A 15463-nucleotide genomic window follows, 5' to 3' on the forward strand; every position below is an offset into this window, starting at 1 on the left:
GGAATATCTGAGCGCAACAGTAGTAAATACCACTTTGTTTCGCTTTATTTCAAGTTTACAAGGACTATTGTTCCCCAAACAATCTCTTTGTATAGTTCTCTCTATTTTTAATTTTATATATTTCAAGAAAAATCTACAAAACGAAAGAATAAATGAAAGAAAGAAAGAAAATGCAGTTAAAATACAAGATTGAGGCCACCCAAAACAATAAACATGACCTTAGATAACTACTCCATATGATGAATTAATATACGCAAGCTCAATGAAAAACCTGAGCAGACGCATAATACTCACTCTCATTGAACACAGGTCTTAAATCTTCTTGGCACATGAAATCCAAAGAGAAAGAAACAAGGTGTCCCCTGACGGACTCTAACCTTTCCATCGGGTCTGCTTTTGTAACATCTCCGTTGTGGTAAGAATCCAGCTTCTCCGGCGCGATTCCTAAATCGATAGTTGTGTGCCCAATTTTCTCCTTCCATGAAGCCATGCTTTGTCTAAATGCAGCTCTACGTGAAATACAATACAAACATAGGTTTTGTTATATATATAGCACAAGAAAAATGGAGAAAATTATTAGTAGAGCTATAAATACGTACCTGGAATGTATAAAATCGTTAGGTATGCAAGAAAATACGTCTTCGTAGATAGCTGTGTTTGTCTGCCACATAAACCACAAAGTTATTACTTGGAATAGATTCTAGGAATCTCGTCCCTTTTTCTTTTTTCATTTTATTATATTCTACATTTTTTTTTCCTTCTTTCCATGTTTACTAAAATAAGTGTAAAGTCACTTGTATTAAACTATAACTCAACAGGTTGTTTTTCTCTTTTGATCTCCACTCACCTTTGCAGTTGCCATCCATATATCCTTGTAAGTTGAGTCAGCAACTGGGTCGATTATTTGACGAATCTGAGAAAAATATCAAACAGTTCAAGACAAGAAATCAGCTAAAGACTCGGACCATGTCAAAAAGCAACAATACTACTAACAGTATTAGCTCTGTGAAAAGGAAAAGAAACTAGAATTATAATTTTTACCAACCTCTCCTGGACGAAGCCCAAGGTGTTCAGACCACAAAGACAGGCGAAGACTCGACGAGAATTTCCCAGCCTTCCATGGTTTTCCTCCCATGTATGAATTAACCATCTCTTTGTCTTCGATTAGTACGCCAATCTGAAGCACATTATTTGATAATCAAGGACAAACTTAACCCCAAAGAGATGTGGAAAAGCTCATTGCAGGAGCAATCTATAAAGCAATCAGCAGAAGTAACACTACAGACAGAATATATCACTTGCAAGAACTGTGACTATCCGAGAATGCTAAATTGTTATACGATTGTTGTTGGTGATTCAGAAAATTAATCAAGAGAATTGAAATAAGAAAATTAGAGAACTTCTGATTCGTATAATTAGAAAAATTATTTGCAACTTGATGTTCTCATGTTAACTTTCTTTACTTTCACAGTTTCCCTATTTCCCAATGCAAAATATAAAGGGAAGCCTGCAACTCTTGAGACTTTTTCACTATCAATTCCAAGCTCCTAAAGCTACTGGACTCGCTTGATGAAACCTAAGGGACTAAGATTTCGTGGAGAACCTAGACAGAAGACATACCTCGGAGTCTCTTGAACCAAGCAAACTCCTATCATTAATGTTAGCTGAACCAATTAAAGTTGTACAATCATCAATAATCATGATTTTACTATGCACATAGACCTGCAATAACCAGGAAAAAGGAAAAAGTATTAGAGGAATGCTGACATGTATAATTAGACCACTAGTACTGGGAATCATAGTACACAATACATGAGTGCGAAGGCATATTGCCGAAAGAGACGATACCTGACTGGATGCCACTGGACCACCATCAAAAAGCTTACCATAAGCTCTTAGCCCATAGAAAGAAATGTAATCATGTGTTTTAGGACCAAGAAGATCATAAAGATTATATAATATCGAATTGTTTCCTCTGCAAATTGTTCGATATTGCCAGTGCAGTATTGCTCTCACGGATGCAGCACCGGCATCATCCAAACCCCCCTGCAAACCAAATCAGTAAAGTGGCATAAAAAGACATAAACTAGATGGATGATTATTTCAGATATTTCTTTTAATTTGCGGGAAGAATCATTTCAGAATTTGAAGATAAATGATCAAGAATCTAAACCTGGAAACCGGGAAGAAGTGGTATGATAATAATAACCCTGAAACACTTCTTATCGTTGTATGCTCTCATTATACGCCGAAATAATGCTTCTAAGACACGATTCCGTATTATTTCGTCCCCAGAAAGACCTGATATGAAAAACTGATTCTGCGAGAAGTGCAAGCAGATTGAAAAACAGTCAGGAAGCTAAAACACACATGGCTCGGGAAATTTTCTACAGAAAAAGTTCTTTCGAGTTGAACAATTTTTTAAGGAGACAAAAATAATATACCTCTATGTAGATAAAGTGCTCCGCCTTCTCTATAAGAGAGCAATAAGCATTATGAATGCTTTCTTCAACTTGACTTGTTCCAGAAGACCACTGACTGACACTTCTAATAACCTGAAGATCAAATGTCAACAATCAGAATAGAGGATACAGTGTGGAGTATGACAATGAAAGAAAGAAGCCAATTGGCCTAACAATACTTCAGAACCAAGAGTAACAACCTACCTGACATCGGCATGAAGTACGAGGACCAACTTGGCCAGATTCATCTGTGAAACCACCCTGATTTCCCCGTTCTTGAGTTTCCCACCACTCTGGATCTGGATATTTCATGCCAGGTTGCTTCACCCCATCTGAAGTTAATTTTCCACGATGAACCATGTCAAAGTCATCTACAAAGTCCGTCAATGGCAGCTCTGGACCAACTACTCCAGTTCTTGACTTCCGGAATGGAAAAGGAAGACCATTGGGAGAAGGGCTCAACCCATTTGATTTTGGGTCTCCATTTGCAGCACCCGCCCCATCAGACTCTTGAGGCAAAAGCAGGGGGATATCCTGATACGAGGACCTGGACGAGAAGGAATCCTGTCTTTTAATTCCCTTATGATTGTTCACATTTATATTCTCAATCTCAATCTCTTCGCTTCTTCCCATGTAATGTGGAATGACCATGTGATGCTGAGGCATGAGTAGTGGAATTGTTTGCTCATATAGAGCTTTATTTCTCTGAAAGAAAACAAATTGTATTAAGACCAATATTACCGAACTAGTACTGGATTGAAAGTTACACAAATTTTATAAGTGCCTGACCTTTGCATAGTTCCAGCGCTGAACAAAGTGCCTGGCTATGTCACGGCAAGGAGGTCCCTCCAAGGCACAATGGACATCATGCCAAGGCATACGAGGATATTTTTCACGATCTAACTCATCTTTCATTGTGTCTTCCCAAGAATTTGGTTCAGATTCCCTAACAATTTTATATTACGCCGTTGCAAACATCAATAATAGCAAACTTTAGCATCATTGGCAGTTACTCAAATGCCTAAATAACTGTTGGTCAAAGGCATAGAGACTAAAAACCTCCTAATGGTTTGTTTAAAACAAGAAGATAATCCACACTAGACAGAAAGAAATTTACTTTTAGAAACTCATCTCTTTAAGAGAGGAAATATTTCGACCAAGATTTCACCGAAGATCCTGCTATTTTTACAGTAAGGCTATATTAAGGAAAACATACTAGTAATTGACATTTTTATCCTGCATAGAACATAAGAGTAAACAATAAGTGACTAGCCTGGTAAAGTGATTGGGAATCTATGTTAGTCTCGACATAATCTATTCATGTCTTCTTAAGAATTGTCTATTGAATTCCCGAAATCACATCATGTGTTCCCATCTTAGAGAAAAGAAGCTTACCTTGGGTTATAATAGTCCTTTCCAGGCCATACCAGAGGTGGACAATCACCCACTTTGTGCTCAGCTGTATCATAACGGCCAAAGCATAAATCCAATCCTCCGATAAAGCATATCTGGTAATCAACAATGACAATTTTTTCATGGTGGGACCTATATTTAACCCATTTTTTATATCAGAAACTGCATACATACAGAAGCACAAGCTAAAATGTCAACTTCTTGGAGAACTCCAAAAGCAATATGGAAATAGATTACATACCACAAGTAAACACCACTAGCAAAGTGGTCGGGGTAACGCAGTACCCTGACATTTTCATGAATGCTAAGCAGCCTTTTCTTGCTATAGACGCTGTTTATTTTCAAAGCAAGAGCAACTTCTTTGTACAGAAGAATGTAAATCTGCATTCAAGTAGTACTTAGTCAGCAATGAAAATCCAGCATTTTTCTTCTGTGGGGAATAAGAAGTGAACACAAGTATAGCTACACAAGCACCAATATAAACAATAAAATATCAATTTCAAAATGTAGCTAGACAAAACGGTCAGTATAGCCCTGTATCAAAGCTAATTCATTATAAAAACAGCACCTGAACTCCTTGCTTAGCCTTTGCTTCCAATAAAGCATCAAGCCTAGAAGAAGCATGAGCACTGAAAGGACGTCGTAGATACAATTCTGGACACAGCCACCAGCCACAAATAAATATCTGCATAAGATTTCCCATCATGAGAGAGGAACTTGATGAAGATACTTAAATAATCCACGTGAATCAGTTCTAGTTCTGGAAGGGAAAAGAACAGACCTCTGATTTTGCATCCTCAATTGCAGAAGCAATAGCTTCAAATGCAGCCTGACCATCAACAAACCACTGAGCCCAACTACCATCTTCACTCAAACCTCTTGGAGGCGCGAAAGATCCAAAGCGGTGAGGATGACACCATCCCTCAGGAGGCCGCAGTCCAGCATCATTAATTGAAGCAACCCAGTCCTTGACTTTAGCACTACTCTTAGCTCTTAACCTAATACTCCGACTTCCACATGTAACCTTTTAAATACATCCATAATTTGTTAGAGAAATCACCAGCCCACTAAAATAATTCAGGTTAGACAGTTTAACAGATTGAGAACCAAGAATCACAATCTCAACGTCCAGATTTTCAGAAATTGATCATTATTTCACTTTTTGTTAAGGCATCAGAACAGAGTAACAAAGAAATAAAAGAAAGAATAACAATAATCTTCAGGCCCGAGAAGGGTGTAAACATGTACTGAGTCAAAGTGCAACATAAGGGCCGTGTTTGGAATTGATCCCGTTTTTATTTTTCACGTTTTTCGAAAAAGAAAAAATGAAAACGTTTCCAAAATGACGTTTGGCGCAATAAAGACAAAAACGGAAATGAAAACGATTTTTTGGTTTAGTGTAAAATGAGAGAGAGAGAGAGAGAGAGAGAGAGAGAGAGAGAGAGAGAGAGAGACATTAATGGGTTTTTTTTAATACTGAAAACAATCTCTTGATAAAACTACCAAACGCATTTTCAAAAATGATTTCTGTCTGAGATTGAAAACGTTTTTATTTCATTTTCATACAAAAAATAAAATCATTTTCAAACGAGTTCTAAACGCGCTAAAGAAGTATTACCAAAAGCCCAAATGACAGGAGGACCCTACATTAGTAGGAGAAAGGATCTATACATGGTAATAGATAACTAAGGAGCAAAAAGAATAAGCAAATAAGTATTCATGGTCTGGGACCGCAGATGATACCTTAGAGTGAGATACAAGATATAAAGAAAGAGATTTAAACCTAAACAGAAAGCCTTGGTGATGCTAACCTTGAATGCATGGCGTAAAGGATTTCGTTCTTTTACTTCTTTCGCCAACGATACTCGGCCCTCTCCATTCCCATCTGAGGCTGGTAGGACATCAAAAACAATAATATCTAAAGGTTGAGTATCGAAAGGATCTGCCAGCAAGGCTAAGAATCCAGGCTTTAATACAGCCCAAACCTGTACGCAGTCAAATCCAGGATGATGTCAAAGGGTGAAAAGATTTAATACAAACATTATTGCGGAAAAGATTTTATGTTTTATTCATTGGACTGTTTCCCTATCCTAAAGTTCACTATTGATGAAGCTAAATCAATACACATCATTACCAACAAGTACAAAACTATGCTCATTTGCTTTATCAAATGAAATATGCCATTTTTAGGCACTCTAAGTGAACTAGTAGGAATGATAATGACTATACACAAGCAGGGTTGAAAACTCAACAAGAATACAACTAGGAGTGAGCTGAAATAAATTCTATAGTGTGTGGGTCCTGTGAAGTGCCCTGGGGTTAGTTTGGAATACCTTCCTATTACCCAACAAGTCCTTTTTTTTCATAGTAAACAATGAAGGAAAATGCAAAATGTTCAAATTTTGAATTGAAATAAAATTAAAGAAAATACTGTTTCCATAAAGCAAAGAAACTCAATTATCGAAAAGAAGGGATTTAGGTGTAATTATAACAATCATTCAAAAGATATCTTATTTATCAGACCAAATAACGGTTGCCATTACACAGAATAATGTGTTCTGCAATAGCTTAAAGTTTGTCCACCAAATGTGCATTGTTTACAATCATTGTTTGCCAAGGAGGAATGAAGGCATTGTGAAACCGAATGCGGGAAAATGATGCATTACCTTTTGCCAGTTGTCATTGCAACAATTCAACCATTGACAAGGACAACATTTCCTGGAATCCTCATCCTTCTGAATTTTTGGTAGATGCTTTACCATCACGTAGTCTTCTTTTAGCTTGGGACCATATTCTGGAGAAAATGATAATTTAGATACCTCCAAAAATCGGCATACCTGCAGTACGAGATTAAAAATGAAGAGATACGTGTAAAAGAAATCAAATGCAATAAAATGATGAATAACACAATCTCCAAAACTGATAATATGAGAAATAGAATCTCAAAAGTCTTTCGGAATTACAAAACTGTAGCAATGTTTACAAATTACAATGAAATAATTTAGAAAATTGCCAAGTATTATTTATACAGAATAATAAATGATTGCTAAATTTGCATGAAGATCATTGAGTGCTCGAAAATACAAAAGCAAGACAGCTCAAGTATCTAGATGTTTCAGTTTCTACTATATTATAAAGTAGTTTTCATCAAATTCGTCAAATTCATTCATAGTTCAGAATGTGTTCCCATTGAGTAAGACGATCAAAATCCACCTTAAAAAATAGTAATAATACAAAACAAGCAAACCTCTCTGGAGTTAACAATGTCCATGTTTCCTAGAAAGTGATTCAGATACCCTTGCATTGCGATCTTTGCTCTGTCAGCAATGGACTCCTGCCTTCCCAAGGCTGGCCGAATGATTGGCAGAGCAGCACTAGATGGAACATTTCTGAACAAGAAACCAACCTATCAATTAAAGCTACATCAAAAATTCTAGAATAAAAGATAAATTCCTCCTGCATCCAATTAAACACAAAATACTCCATGTTGTCACCTGTTTTTAGCACTTCCATCGTGATGTAAAGGAACAGCCTCATCATCGGCATCATCATCGGCATCATCATCTTGCACCACAGCTGTGTGATCTCCTATTCCTAGATTTTGAAGCCATTCTTTAACCTTCAATATAATGTTCCAACAGAAACTACATCAGAATCCCAAACCTTCACAATGAAGGATAATAAATGGACAAACGACATAGAGTACTACAGAACTCTAATCATCACATCCTAGGATTTTTCACATAACAGCATCTCAAGTCTGGATCATTTTCAAAAACACACCTGTTCTTGCTTCTCGAGCATTTCCTCAATAAATGCACGTTTCTTCAACGCGAAATGCAAGTAAAACACATGTGCAGCTTTCTTCAACAACCGCCACTTAAACTACATAACAGAAATAGCAGATAAATATAGAGTAGCAGTCATTATCTAACAAGAATAAAAGGATTCAACACCGAATAATGAGAATTTAAAATCAGAAGATGATCGAATTTCAAGGAAAGAATTACATATTTTGAAATGAATTCTTATAAGAAAGACAACTAAATCATGATCGCGTAGGAAGCCTGATTTAACACTATCCAGTAATCTCATTCTCAATCAAATGCAAAGCAATAATCCGTAAAGTTTCAATCCAATAATCGTTTTCTTTTGTCCTTTTCCTTTGAATTTGTCGCTACTCGCTAGGAAAGTATATAAATGGAAAGATTAATCACGGCAGACTAGTGATCTACCTTGTCACCAAAAAGGAAAGCAGGAACGATTCAATTTACGGAAAGAATCTTTCAATTACGTAAATAAAGTTGAAATTTCTAATTCCTAACTCTACGTGGATAAGAAATAGGAAAAGAGGATTTGAAACAACAGATTCCGTATCGAATTTCCTTTCCTTCAATCCTGAATTTTCTCGGCAGCCAAACATGATAGTTAAAATCTAAATTACGGTTCTAAGCAACCGAATTCAACAGCGAAGTCGAACAATCACAGCGGATTTCAATCGGAGGCCAAATGAAACAACAAAAACAACGAATCGCAAGAATTGAGAGGGAGATCGTGCCTGTTTGTATTGAAACTCGATTGTGTAGGAGAGGAGCATGGGACTGATATCGCCGGCGTCGGGGCGCGAGACTTGGACGATGGTGGCCTTGGGAAGCTGATCAAAAATCCGAGTCGGCTCGGGACGGAGAGAGAAGGAGAAGGAATTCGGATGCTCCGATTGCATTTGGAAGTAGCGAGAGCCGCTCCCCGTCCTTATCAACTGCTCCGATTCCATTCGGCTCCGATCGCCGCCAACGTTTTCCGGTCGAATTCAAGCAATTCACAACACGACGACGAAGAAGAAGAAGAGAGAAAGCGAAGAACGATCTTTAGTGGCTTCTGCGTTTGCTTGTTCTGTGGATCGTGTAATTTGGAAGGAAGAGTGAGCGAGCATTGGCAAGCAAAACCAGAGAGAGAGAGAGAGAGAGAGAGAGAGAGAGAGAGAGAGAGGAATGGAAATGGTAGGTTTCGTTCTGTTTCATAGGTTTTTGAAATTTTTTTACAAGTTTAAAAAAGAACGTCAAAAACGTGTAAGTGTGGCGTTCTGGATGGTCCGTGATTCTAGAAAGGAAAGAGTGGTCAACTTCGAAGTGTATTACTTCCCTTGTTTTTTAACTCAACTTCAAAGTGTATTACTTCCCTTGTTTTTTAACTCAACTTCAAAGTGCTTCTTCCCTTCTTTTTATTATTAGTTTTTTTTTTTTTTAATAAATCACGCAAGTTTCAACTATTTAATGCCGATGATGATTTCTTTTCTTAATTGTGTTTGTATGCCTTGGGAACCACGTTGACGTTGCTGTTATAGATTGTGCCATTTATGGTGAGTGGGTTTTTCAATCTACAAAAACTGTTTGGGATGGTTTCTAAATATTATTTATATATATATATTCGTTCCCAAAAAACAAAAACAAAAAAAGGTTTGGGATTGATTCGTCTAGACAAAAGTCAGACTCAACTTAACAGCAACTAATTTTCAAAAGACCGGTAGATCGTCCTATTAATGAGACTAATTTTTTAATTGTTAAATTTAATTAAAATTAAATGAGATTAAAAAAATATATAATTAATAATTTTTAATACAACGGTTAAAAACGGTTTAAAAAAATAAAAATACCGTTAATTTTATTTTTTTAATCTTACAGAAAACTCTCTTCTTTTAAATACAAAAATACATATTACTTAAAAGGGTGAAAAAGAAAAGGCCCTGTCCTAGACATTAGAAATTTGGAACATTTTCCTGTTTTACTAATAGCTGGGTTAATAGTTTCACCCATACCAGAAGACAAATAGCAATGGTAAAGGAAGCTATTTAATGGAGTCTGCTTGTTACAAGTCATTTGAAAATTTGAATGGACATGACAGCCGAGAACAACCATGCCCCCTTTTCCCCTTTTGGAGGCGATCTGCAAAGGTCGAAGTCTTTGAAGATTGAGTTGTTGGGCTTATTAGAATTCTCCGGACAAAGTCTAGCTTTTCTACGAAGCACCGTATATCATTAAAAAGTCAATTATCATCAACAATAAAGGTGGCAATTTAGGGCAATTGGAATCCAAACACCCGTCATGTAGTGGAAGATAAGAAATTGTCGACGGAATGGGTGACTAACTACATAAAGGCCTTTCGGCAGTCAGTGAACCAAATGCACTATCTTGACCAATTGAATCTATCACAACCAAACTAGAAACGCATATTGACAAATTCAACTTAAGATAAGGGGATATGTTTAATTAGAGGATTTAAACTATAATTTAAATTATAATTCATGATTCGCTACAGTATTTTCTTTCACAAAAAATACACATAAATTAAAAATAATTCTAATCACATAATTCTAATCTATAAACCCAACGTTTCTTAAATGATTCTGCACAAAATTTGACCCTATAAAATAGAGCACTCCTACATATAGGGGCTAAAATCCAGCTACCCACAAAAGGTTAGTCCTGCTACATTAAGTGAGACTGAACCTAATAAGACCGATCATCCTAATAAGACCGAGACTGAACCTAATAAGACCGATCATCCTAATAAGACCGACCATTTTATGAGTAATGAGATTTTATGCCGATGGAGATAAATACCATTTTTGTATAAAATATGCATCAAAACCAGCCTTTTATTGCCCAGTTTTGTAATCTTGATTTCTATTCGTAAATTCGTTGTCCTCAGATGCACAAAAACGACATGGAAGTAGAATAAATAGAAAATGGTCTCAATTAGCATGCCATAAATAGAACCCATATTTCTGAATCTCACAAAGACATAATCCAAAACTTAAGAAAACAAAATTACTGAACATCATTAAGTTTGATGGTCTGTATGGATAACTATGCCATAAAACAGAAAAAGAAAACAACTCAGGCAAAATGACTTCTACATAAAAAATAAAGAGCGTTAACATGTACGGCTTCTGTTCTTCAGTGCTCATTGCAGAGATGTCTCACTAGTTCACTTCTTGGCCTTCTTGGCGCCCCTACAAAAGAAGAATAAAGGGGGGAAAAATGTCAGCAGTGCTTAAAATGAATATAATAGATCACAACTTAAAAGATTAATATACTCACTCAGCTGGTTGGGAACCAGGTGCCGTGGGTGCCTTTTCTCCGGGTCCCTGTTGAATCAGGACACAAAATCAATGAGGAAAGACCAAACATATTAAGCACAAACACAGAGTTAGAACATAAATGGACAATATCCCATGTTAATTACAAGCATACACTTCTGGATCATTTGAAAAATCTGTTTTATAGATCACACGTGACAAGACTAGTAGCTTACTTGTGCCAATCGCTCCTCCCTACGAGCCAGCTTTCTCTCTCGGCTAGCCTTGTTCTTGGCACGCTTAGCCTCAAACTGGTCCGACAGAGTCTTCTCTCTTGCCTTCTCAGCCTTTGACTTGTGGATACTCTCCATCAGCACTCTCTTGTTCTTGAACACATTACCCTTGACCTTCATGTACATGTCATGGTACATATGACGGTCAATTTTCTTGGACTCACGGTACTTTCGGAGCAAGCGCCTCAGCACACGCATTCTCCTCATCCAGAGGACTTTGGTTGGCAACCTAGCCTCTCTGGTACCCTTGCGCTTACCTACAAACAAACAAGAAATAAAAAAGGTTAAATTCTTCAAGCATTCTCAACAATGAGATGGCAAAATCCAAAATTTCTGAATCGAACAATACCATATCCTGAGTGGCGACCCTTCCTCTTGGCCTCCTTCATTCTGCGGGCACGGGAACGAGAGTGGATCTTTGTTGGCTTTCTGATAATGAAACCATCCTTGACCAGCTTACGGATGTTTTGCCCTGCAAGTAATCAAACGTAAAAAAAAAACGTACACATTCATAGAAAGTAAGTGATAAAATATAATATTAATATTCTCGTTGGGGAATAAAATCTTAGGTTTCAAAAACATTCGAGGATAAAAAGGAAATGAATGGCTAAAATACTTGAAAAACAAGCATATCAACTCAAGGAAATTGTTTGTTTCGCTTTACCAAAACCAATACGGTCATTTCTAACAAATATATCATCAACCAAACCCTATTGTCCCAATACGACTATTATAAACAAAATTTTGTCGCGCCAATTCCAGCACATGATACTTAGACATTAAATGAATAAATTTCAGTTTAGAAAGCAAAAACGCTCCTAGAAAACAATTTCTGTTTGTCTCCTAGAGGAAAAAATCTAAAAGAAAAATCACCTAAAAACATAAAAGGCTTGAAAAAACCTAGAGCCCCAAACTCGGATGTTACTGATCTAACTCATCGCCGATCAAAATCATATATCCAGTAAACTATTACCAAATTTTGAAGGTAAAATACATAAACTTTAAAGGGTAGAATGAAAATGAATAACTAAATGGAAAATATTACATTGGTTTCAAAAAAACAAAAAAAGAACAGAAATTGGTTCCAAAAAGATAGAAAACTCAAATCCAAACTATCAAAGTGTCCAAGACCCTGAAAATGAAAAATCAAGAGAGAGAGAGAGAGAGAGAGAGGCTTACTTGAGTTGGCCATGGAGATTTCATTGACCTCATTAGGGTCAAGCCAGACCTTCCCTTTGCCGCACTTGAGCACGCTCGCGGAGAGCCGCTTCTGAAGCTTCAACGACACCATCGCTTCTCTTTCTCTCTCCTCTTTTACTCTCTCTCTCTCTACGGCTGCCCTAGCCAAAAATTGACAGACCGCAAGTTTTATACCACAGAGGTGGCGTTTTAGAAGAAGAGCTAGGGTTTTGCCTTGAGCTACTTGAGGACGAGCTTCGCGAATTCGTGGGCTGATAACGCCTCTTGGACTATTAAGCCCAAATAGGCCCATTTTAAAAATTTTGGCCTAGGCCCAACTTGATTTTTTTGGCTTTGACTATAGTCCGGCAAGTTTGACTCTTACCTGTCAAAATATCACGCGAACTACGTGCTAAGCAAAACACGTGGCGTATACGATTTTGCCACTGTTTTTCTCTCTCTTCTTATTTTCCCGGAAAATTTTCTGAATTGGAATTTCCCCAAATTTTTTTTTCTCGAGCCAAGCCCAGGCCCTTGCGTCGATAATCATTCCTTCGATTCTCGATCCAGAAGAAATTCCTTTTCCGATCATGGAGGTCTCTCTAATCGCCGACGCCGTTTCCGTAGCCACCTCGCAGGGCCTAGGGTTTGCAATTCGCCCTAATTTCTTGACCTCCAATTCTTCCTTCGATCAATTCTCGTCGTCTGCCGGAGTTCTCCAAATCTCATCTGTGATATTCCCCGTTGATGCACTCGCTCCACCACCGGTGAAGTCCGATCCGTATAAGACAGCTTCCCGGAGGCTGCTCCGCAAGAAGCGCCGTGTCAGGCGGAGATCAGCCGCCGGCGGCGGGGACTCCGAGGACGGAAATGAGGGCGAAGACAGCGGGTTCTTCGGCGGCGATGGTCCGTTCTTCGGCGGAGGAGGAGGGGGGTTCGGTGGCGGTGGCAGGGGATGGAATTTCGACAGGTTCGGAGGGCATAATTGGGACGAATCCTCGTCCTCTTATCCCTCCGATCCGGCTTTCGACTTCGTCTATGAGGTGATCTCGTGGATCGCGCTCTCGAATTGCGTGCACTTCGCGTTCAAAAAGGTTGCGCGGATCGTGGCCGGTGGGATCGGCGACGCCGAGAGGGAAAAGGTACCGATGAGACTGACTTCTGTTTGTTAATTGTTGTTGTTGGAAATTTTTTCATTTCCCGATTGGGTATTATCAAAACTTGATATTGGAATTTGTATATAATTGTACATATTTTCATTGTTTCTGCTTCCCTATATAATTTATCTGTGTAAATAATTGGTGATTTAGTTCTTCTAATTTGCACTTGATACTTCAGTTACACATCTTTGCTATACTGTTGATTGAGTAAATATGCCCTTTTTTTTTTTCGTTTTTAAGATAATTTTATATGTTACAAGGTCTAAATGCAACATATTGATATAGGGTTTGAATTATATTCGGCTTTCCATTCAGAATCATAATTTAAAATTATTCACATTTTTTATGTATTTTTTATAAAAAAAATATTATAACAAATTACGAATTATAGCATGAATTTCCTTTCTAACGCATTTTTAGAGTTTCTTGCACAATTATCTTTGTTGTGAATCTAGTCATTAGTCCTTTTTTTTTTTTAATAAAAATAGTTATTAGTCAATGCCTAAATAAGGGTGGAATGGACAAGAATTAATAAAAAATGATAACTGTGATGGAATAAAATAAAAAAAAATTTATTAATTTATTTAGTTGTAGTTTTACAAACTGTGGAATGGACAAGAATTAATTTTATTTGGACAAAATTACCCTGTGAAATAAACTTTACTGTTCAATACTATAGTTCCAAAACTTTCAAAATGCATTCGTTATTATTTGCCCTTGTAATCATGTTAAATTGCAAGAAAAAAAACTCCAGAATCAAACTACTCAACCAATACATGATATGCACTAGCACGAATCACACACGATCCGTGTATATGCAATAATAATTTTTGAGAGACAAATCTCACGGATCAAAACTTAACACATATACTAACCCATGACCTTTTTTTGAACCTAGAAATTAACCCATACAAATCCAGAGCAAAGCCCGAAATTTGAAAGAAAATAACGAACATTCAATAATACCCATGACCATTTTTTTGAACAAATACAGCACCTAGCACCAGATCTTGAACATTCTTCCATCAAAAAACCTTTTTTTGTTCTTTTTGAAATTTTTTTGTATAGATCTGGACTCTGTTTTTTTTTTTTTTTTTCAAAGAACATGATAACAATACGCTGCTCCGGCAAGGATTTGACAAATATGGCGAAGTGGTGCTTGGGGGAATTGCAGATCTAACTGGCGCACATCTGCTCATGTCAAGGCAATGGCGATTAGTGGTGGAACTTTGGACCGGCCCACTGTCCAAATTTTTCGGGCTCGGCGGGTAGGCCCATATGCCGGCCCATCCAAAGTTACATTTTTGGGCTCGGGCTCGGGCAGCCTGAATTTGGGCACCACGCCGGAGCCTGTTGCCGTGTAGCGCCGTCAACCGCCGTCCGCCGGAGTTTTTTTTTAATTTTTCCGGCCAAGCCCGAATGCCTAACCCGCCCGAAGCTCGATTTGTCCGAAACACGGCCAAAATGCCGACCATTGGTGCCCGACCCGAAAATAAGTCCGAAAATCCAAATTTTGCCCGAATGCTTGAGGTGTCCGAAAACCCGTCAAACGGCTAGTTTTTTTACCGTTGCGTCCGAACCCGTCAAACCCTAAACTAGCCGTTGCACCCCGAATTTAAAAAAAAAAATCAATTTTTTAACCAAAAAATTTTCCTATAAATACCCTCCATCCCCCACACATTTTTCTCACTCAAACTATCTCAATCTTTCTCAATCTCTCTCAATCTCTCAAATCTCTATTACAATTTTTTTAAAAACTATCACATTATCCTAAAGTTCTCTCTCTCAAATCGCTCTTATTTTTTTATAATGGATCCTTTTGGTTATAGTGGTATTCCCATTGATGCCCAACACAATGTGGAAGAAGGACAATTTCCT

General features: G+C 37.6%; 3 protein-coding genes across 3 annotated transcripts; 1 reads left to right on the forward strand and 2 right to left on the reverse strand.

The window, feature by feature from the left end:
• Nucleotides 1-15: 15 nt before the first annotated feature.
• On the reverse strand, nucleotides 16-8873 carry LOC21388716 (phospholipase D zeta 1). Its single transcript, XM_024174229.1, has 20 exons — nucleotides 8434-8873; nucleotides 7659-7760; nucleotides 7370-7494; nucleotides 7123-7264; nucleotides 6542-6712; nucleotides 5687-5860; nucleotides 4657-4899; nucleotides 4444-4560; nucleotides 4117-4256; nucleotides 3858-4007; nucleotides 3252-3408; nucleotides 2667-3167; nucleotides 2445-2555; nucleotides 2174-2320; nucleotides 1849-2046; nucleotides 1621-1722; nucleotides 1046-1177; nucleotides 848-913; nucleotides 600-661; nucleotides 16-509 (listed from the first exon to the last, which is right to left on the reverse strand). The coding sequence occupies exons 1-20, from the start codon at nucleotides 8647-8649 to the stop codon at nucleotides 260-262; spliced, it is 3306 nt and encodes a 1101-aa protein (XP_024029997.1). The 5' UTR covers nucleotides 8650-8873; the 3' UTR covers nucleotides 16-259.
• Nucleotides 8874-10621: 1748 nt separating this feature from the next.
• On the reverse strand, nucleotides 10622-12632 carry LOC21388717 (60S ribosomal protein L19-3). The gene is made up of 5 exons (XM_010111280.2): nucleotides 12426-12632; nucleotides 11596-11718; nucleotides 11190-11503; nucleotides 10976-11022; nucleotides 10622-10887 (listed from the first exon to the last, which is right to left on the reverse strand). Exons 1-5 carry the CDS (start codon nucleotides 12535-12537, stop codon nucleotides 10863-10865), a joined length of 621 nt encoding a protein of 206 aa, XP_010109582.1. The 5' UTR covers nucleotides 12538-12632; the 3' UTR covers nucleotides 10622-10862.
• Nucleotides 12633-12806: 174 nt separating this feature from the next.
• On the forward strand, nucleotides 12807-13691 carry LOC21388718. The gene has a single exon (XM_010111281.2). The coding sequence runs from the start codon at nucleotides 13016-13018 to the stop codon at nucleotides 13595-13597; it is 582 nt and encodes a 193-aa protein (XP_010109583.1). The 5' UTR covers nucleotides 12807-13015; the 3' UTR covers nucleotides 13598-13691.
• The last annotated feature ends 1772 nt before the right edge of the window (nucleotides 13692-15463 follow it).

Source organism: Morus notabilis, unplaced genomic scaffold, assembly GCF_000414095.1.
Source record: "Morus notabilis unplaced genomic scaffold, ASM41409v2 Scaffold824, whole genome shotgun sequence".
NCBI lineage: Eukaryota > Viridiplantae > Streptophyta > Magnoliopsida > Rosales > Moraceae > Morus > Morus notabilis.

Excerpts from the sequence above, each read along its gene's own strand:
- LOC21388716 (XM_024174229.1), bottom strand. The coding sequence starts at position 8,649 with ATGGAATCGGAGCAGTTGATAAGGACGGGGAGCGGCTCTCGCTACTTC. Across the intron at positions 7,761-8,433 it reads TCGAGTTTCAATACAAACAG|TTTAAGTGGCGGTTGTTGAA; the intron begins GCACGATCTCCC and ends TCTGTTATGTAG. Across the intron at positions 2,556-2,666 it reads GTACTTCATGCCGATGTCAG|GTTATTAGAAGTGTCAGTCA; the intron begins GTAGGTTGTTAC and ends TTTGATCTTCAG.
- LOC21388717 (XM_010111280.2), bottom strand. The coding sequence starts at position 12,537 with ATGGTGTCGTTGAAGCTTCAGAAGCGGCTCTCCGCGAGCGTGCTCAAG. Across the intron at positions 11,719-12,425 it reads AATCTCCATGGCCAACTCAA|GGCAAAACATCCGTAAGCTG; the intron begins GTAAGCCTCTCT and ends GATTACTTGCAG. Across the intron at positions 11,023-11,189 it reads GGGAGGAGCGATTGGCACAA|GGACCCGGAGAAAAGGCACC; the intron begins GTAAGCTACTAG and ends CTGATTCAACAG.
- LOC21388718 (XM_010111281.2), top strand. The coding sequence starts at position 13,016 with ATGGAGGTCTCTCTAATCGCCGACGCCGTTTCCGTAGCCACCTCGCAG.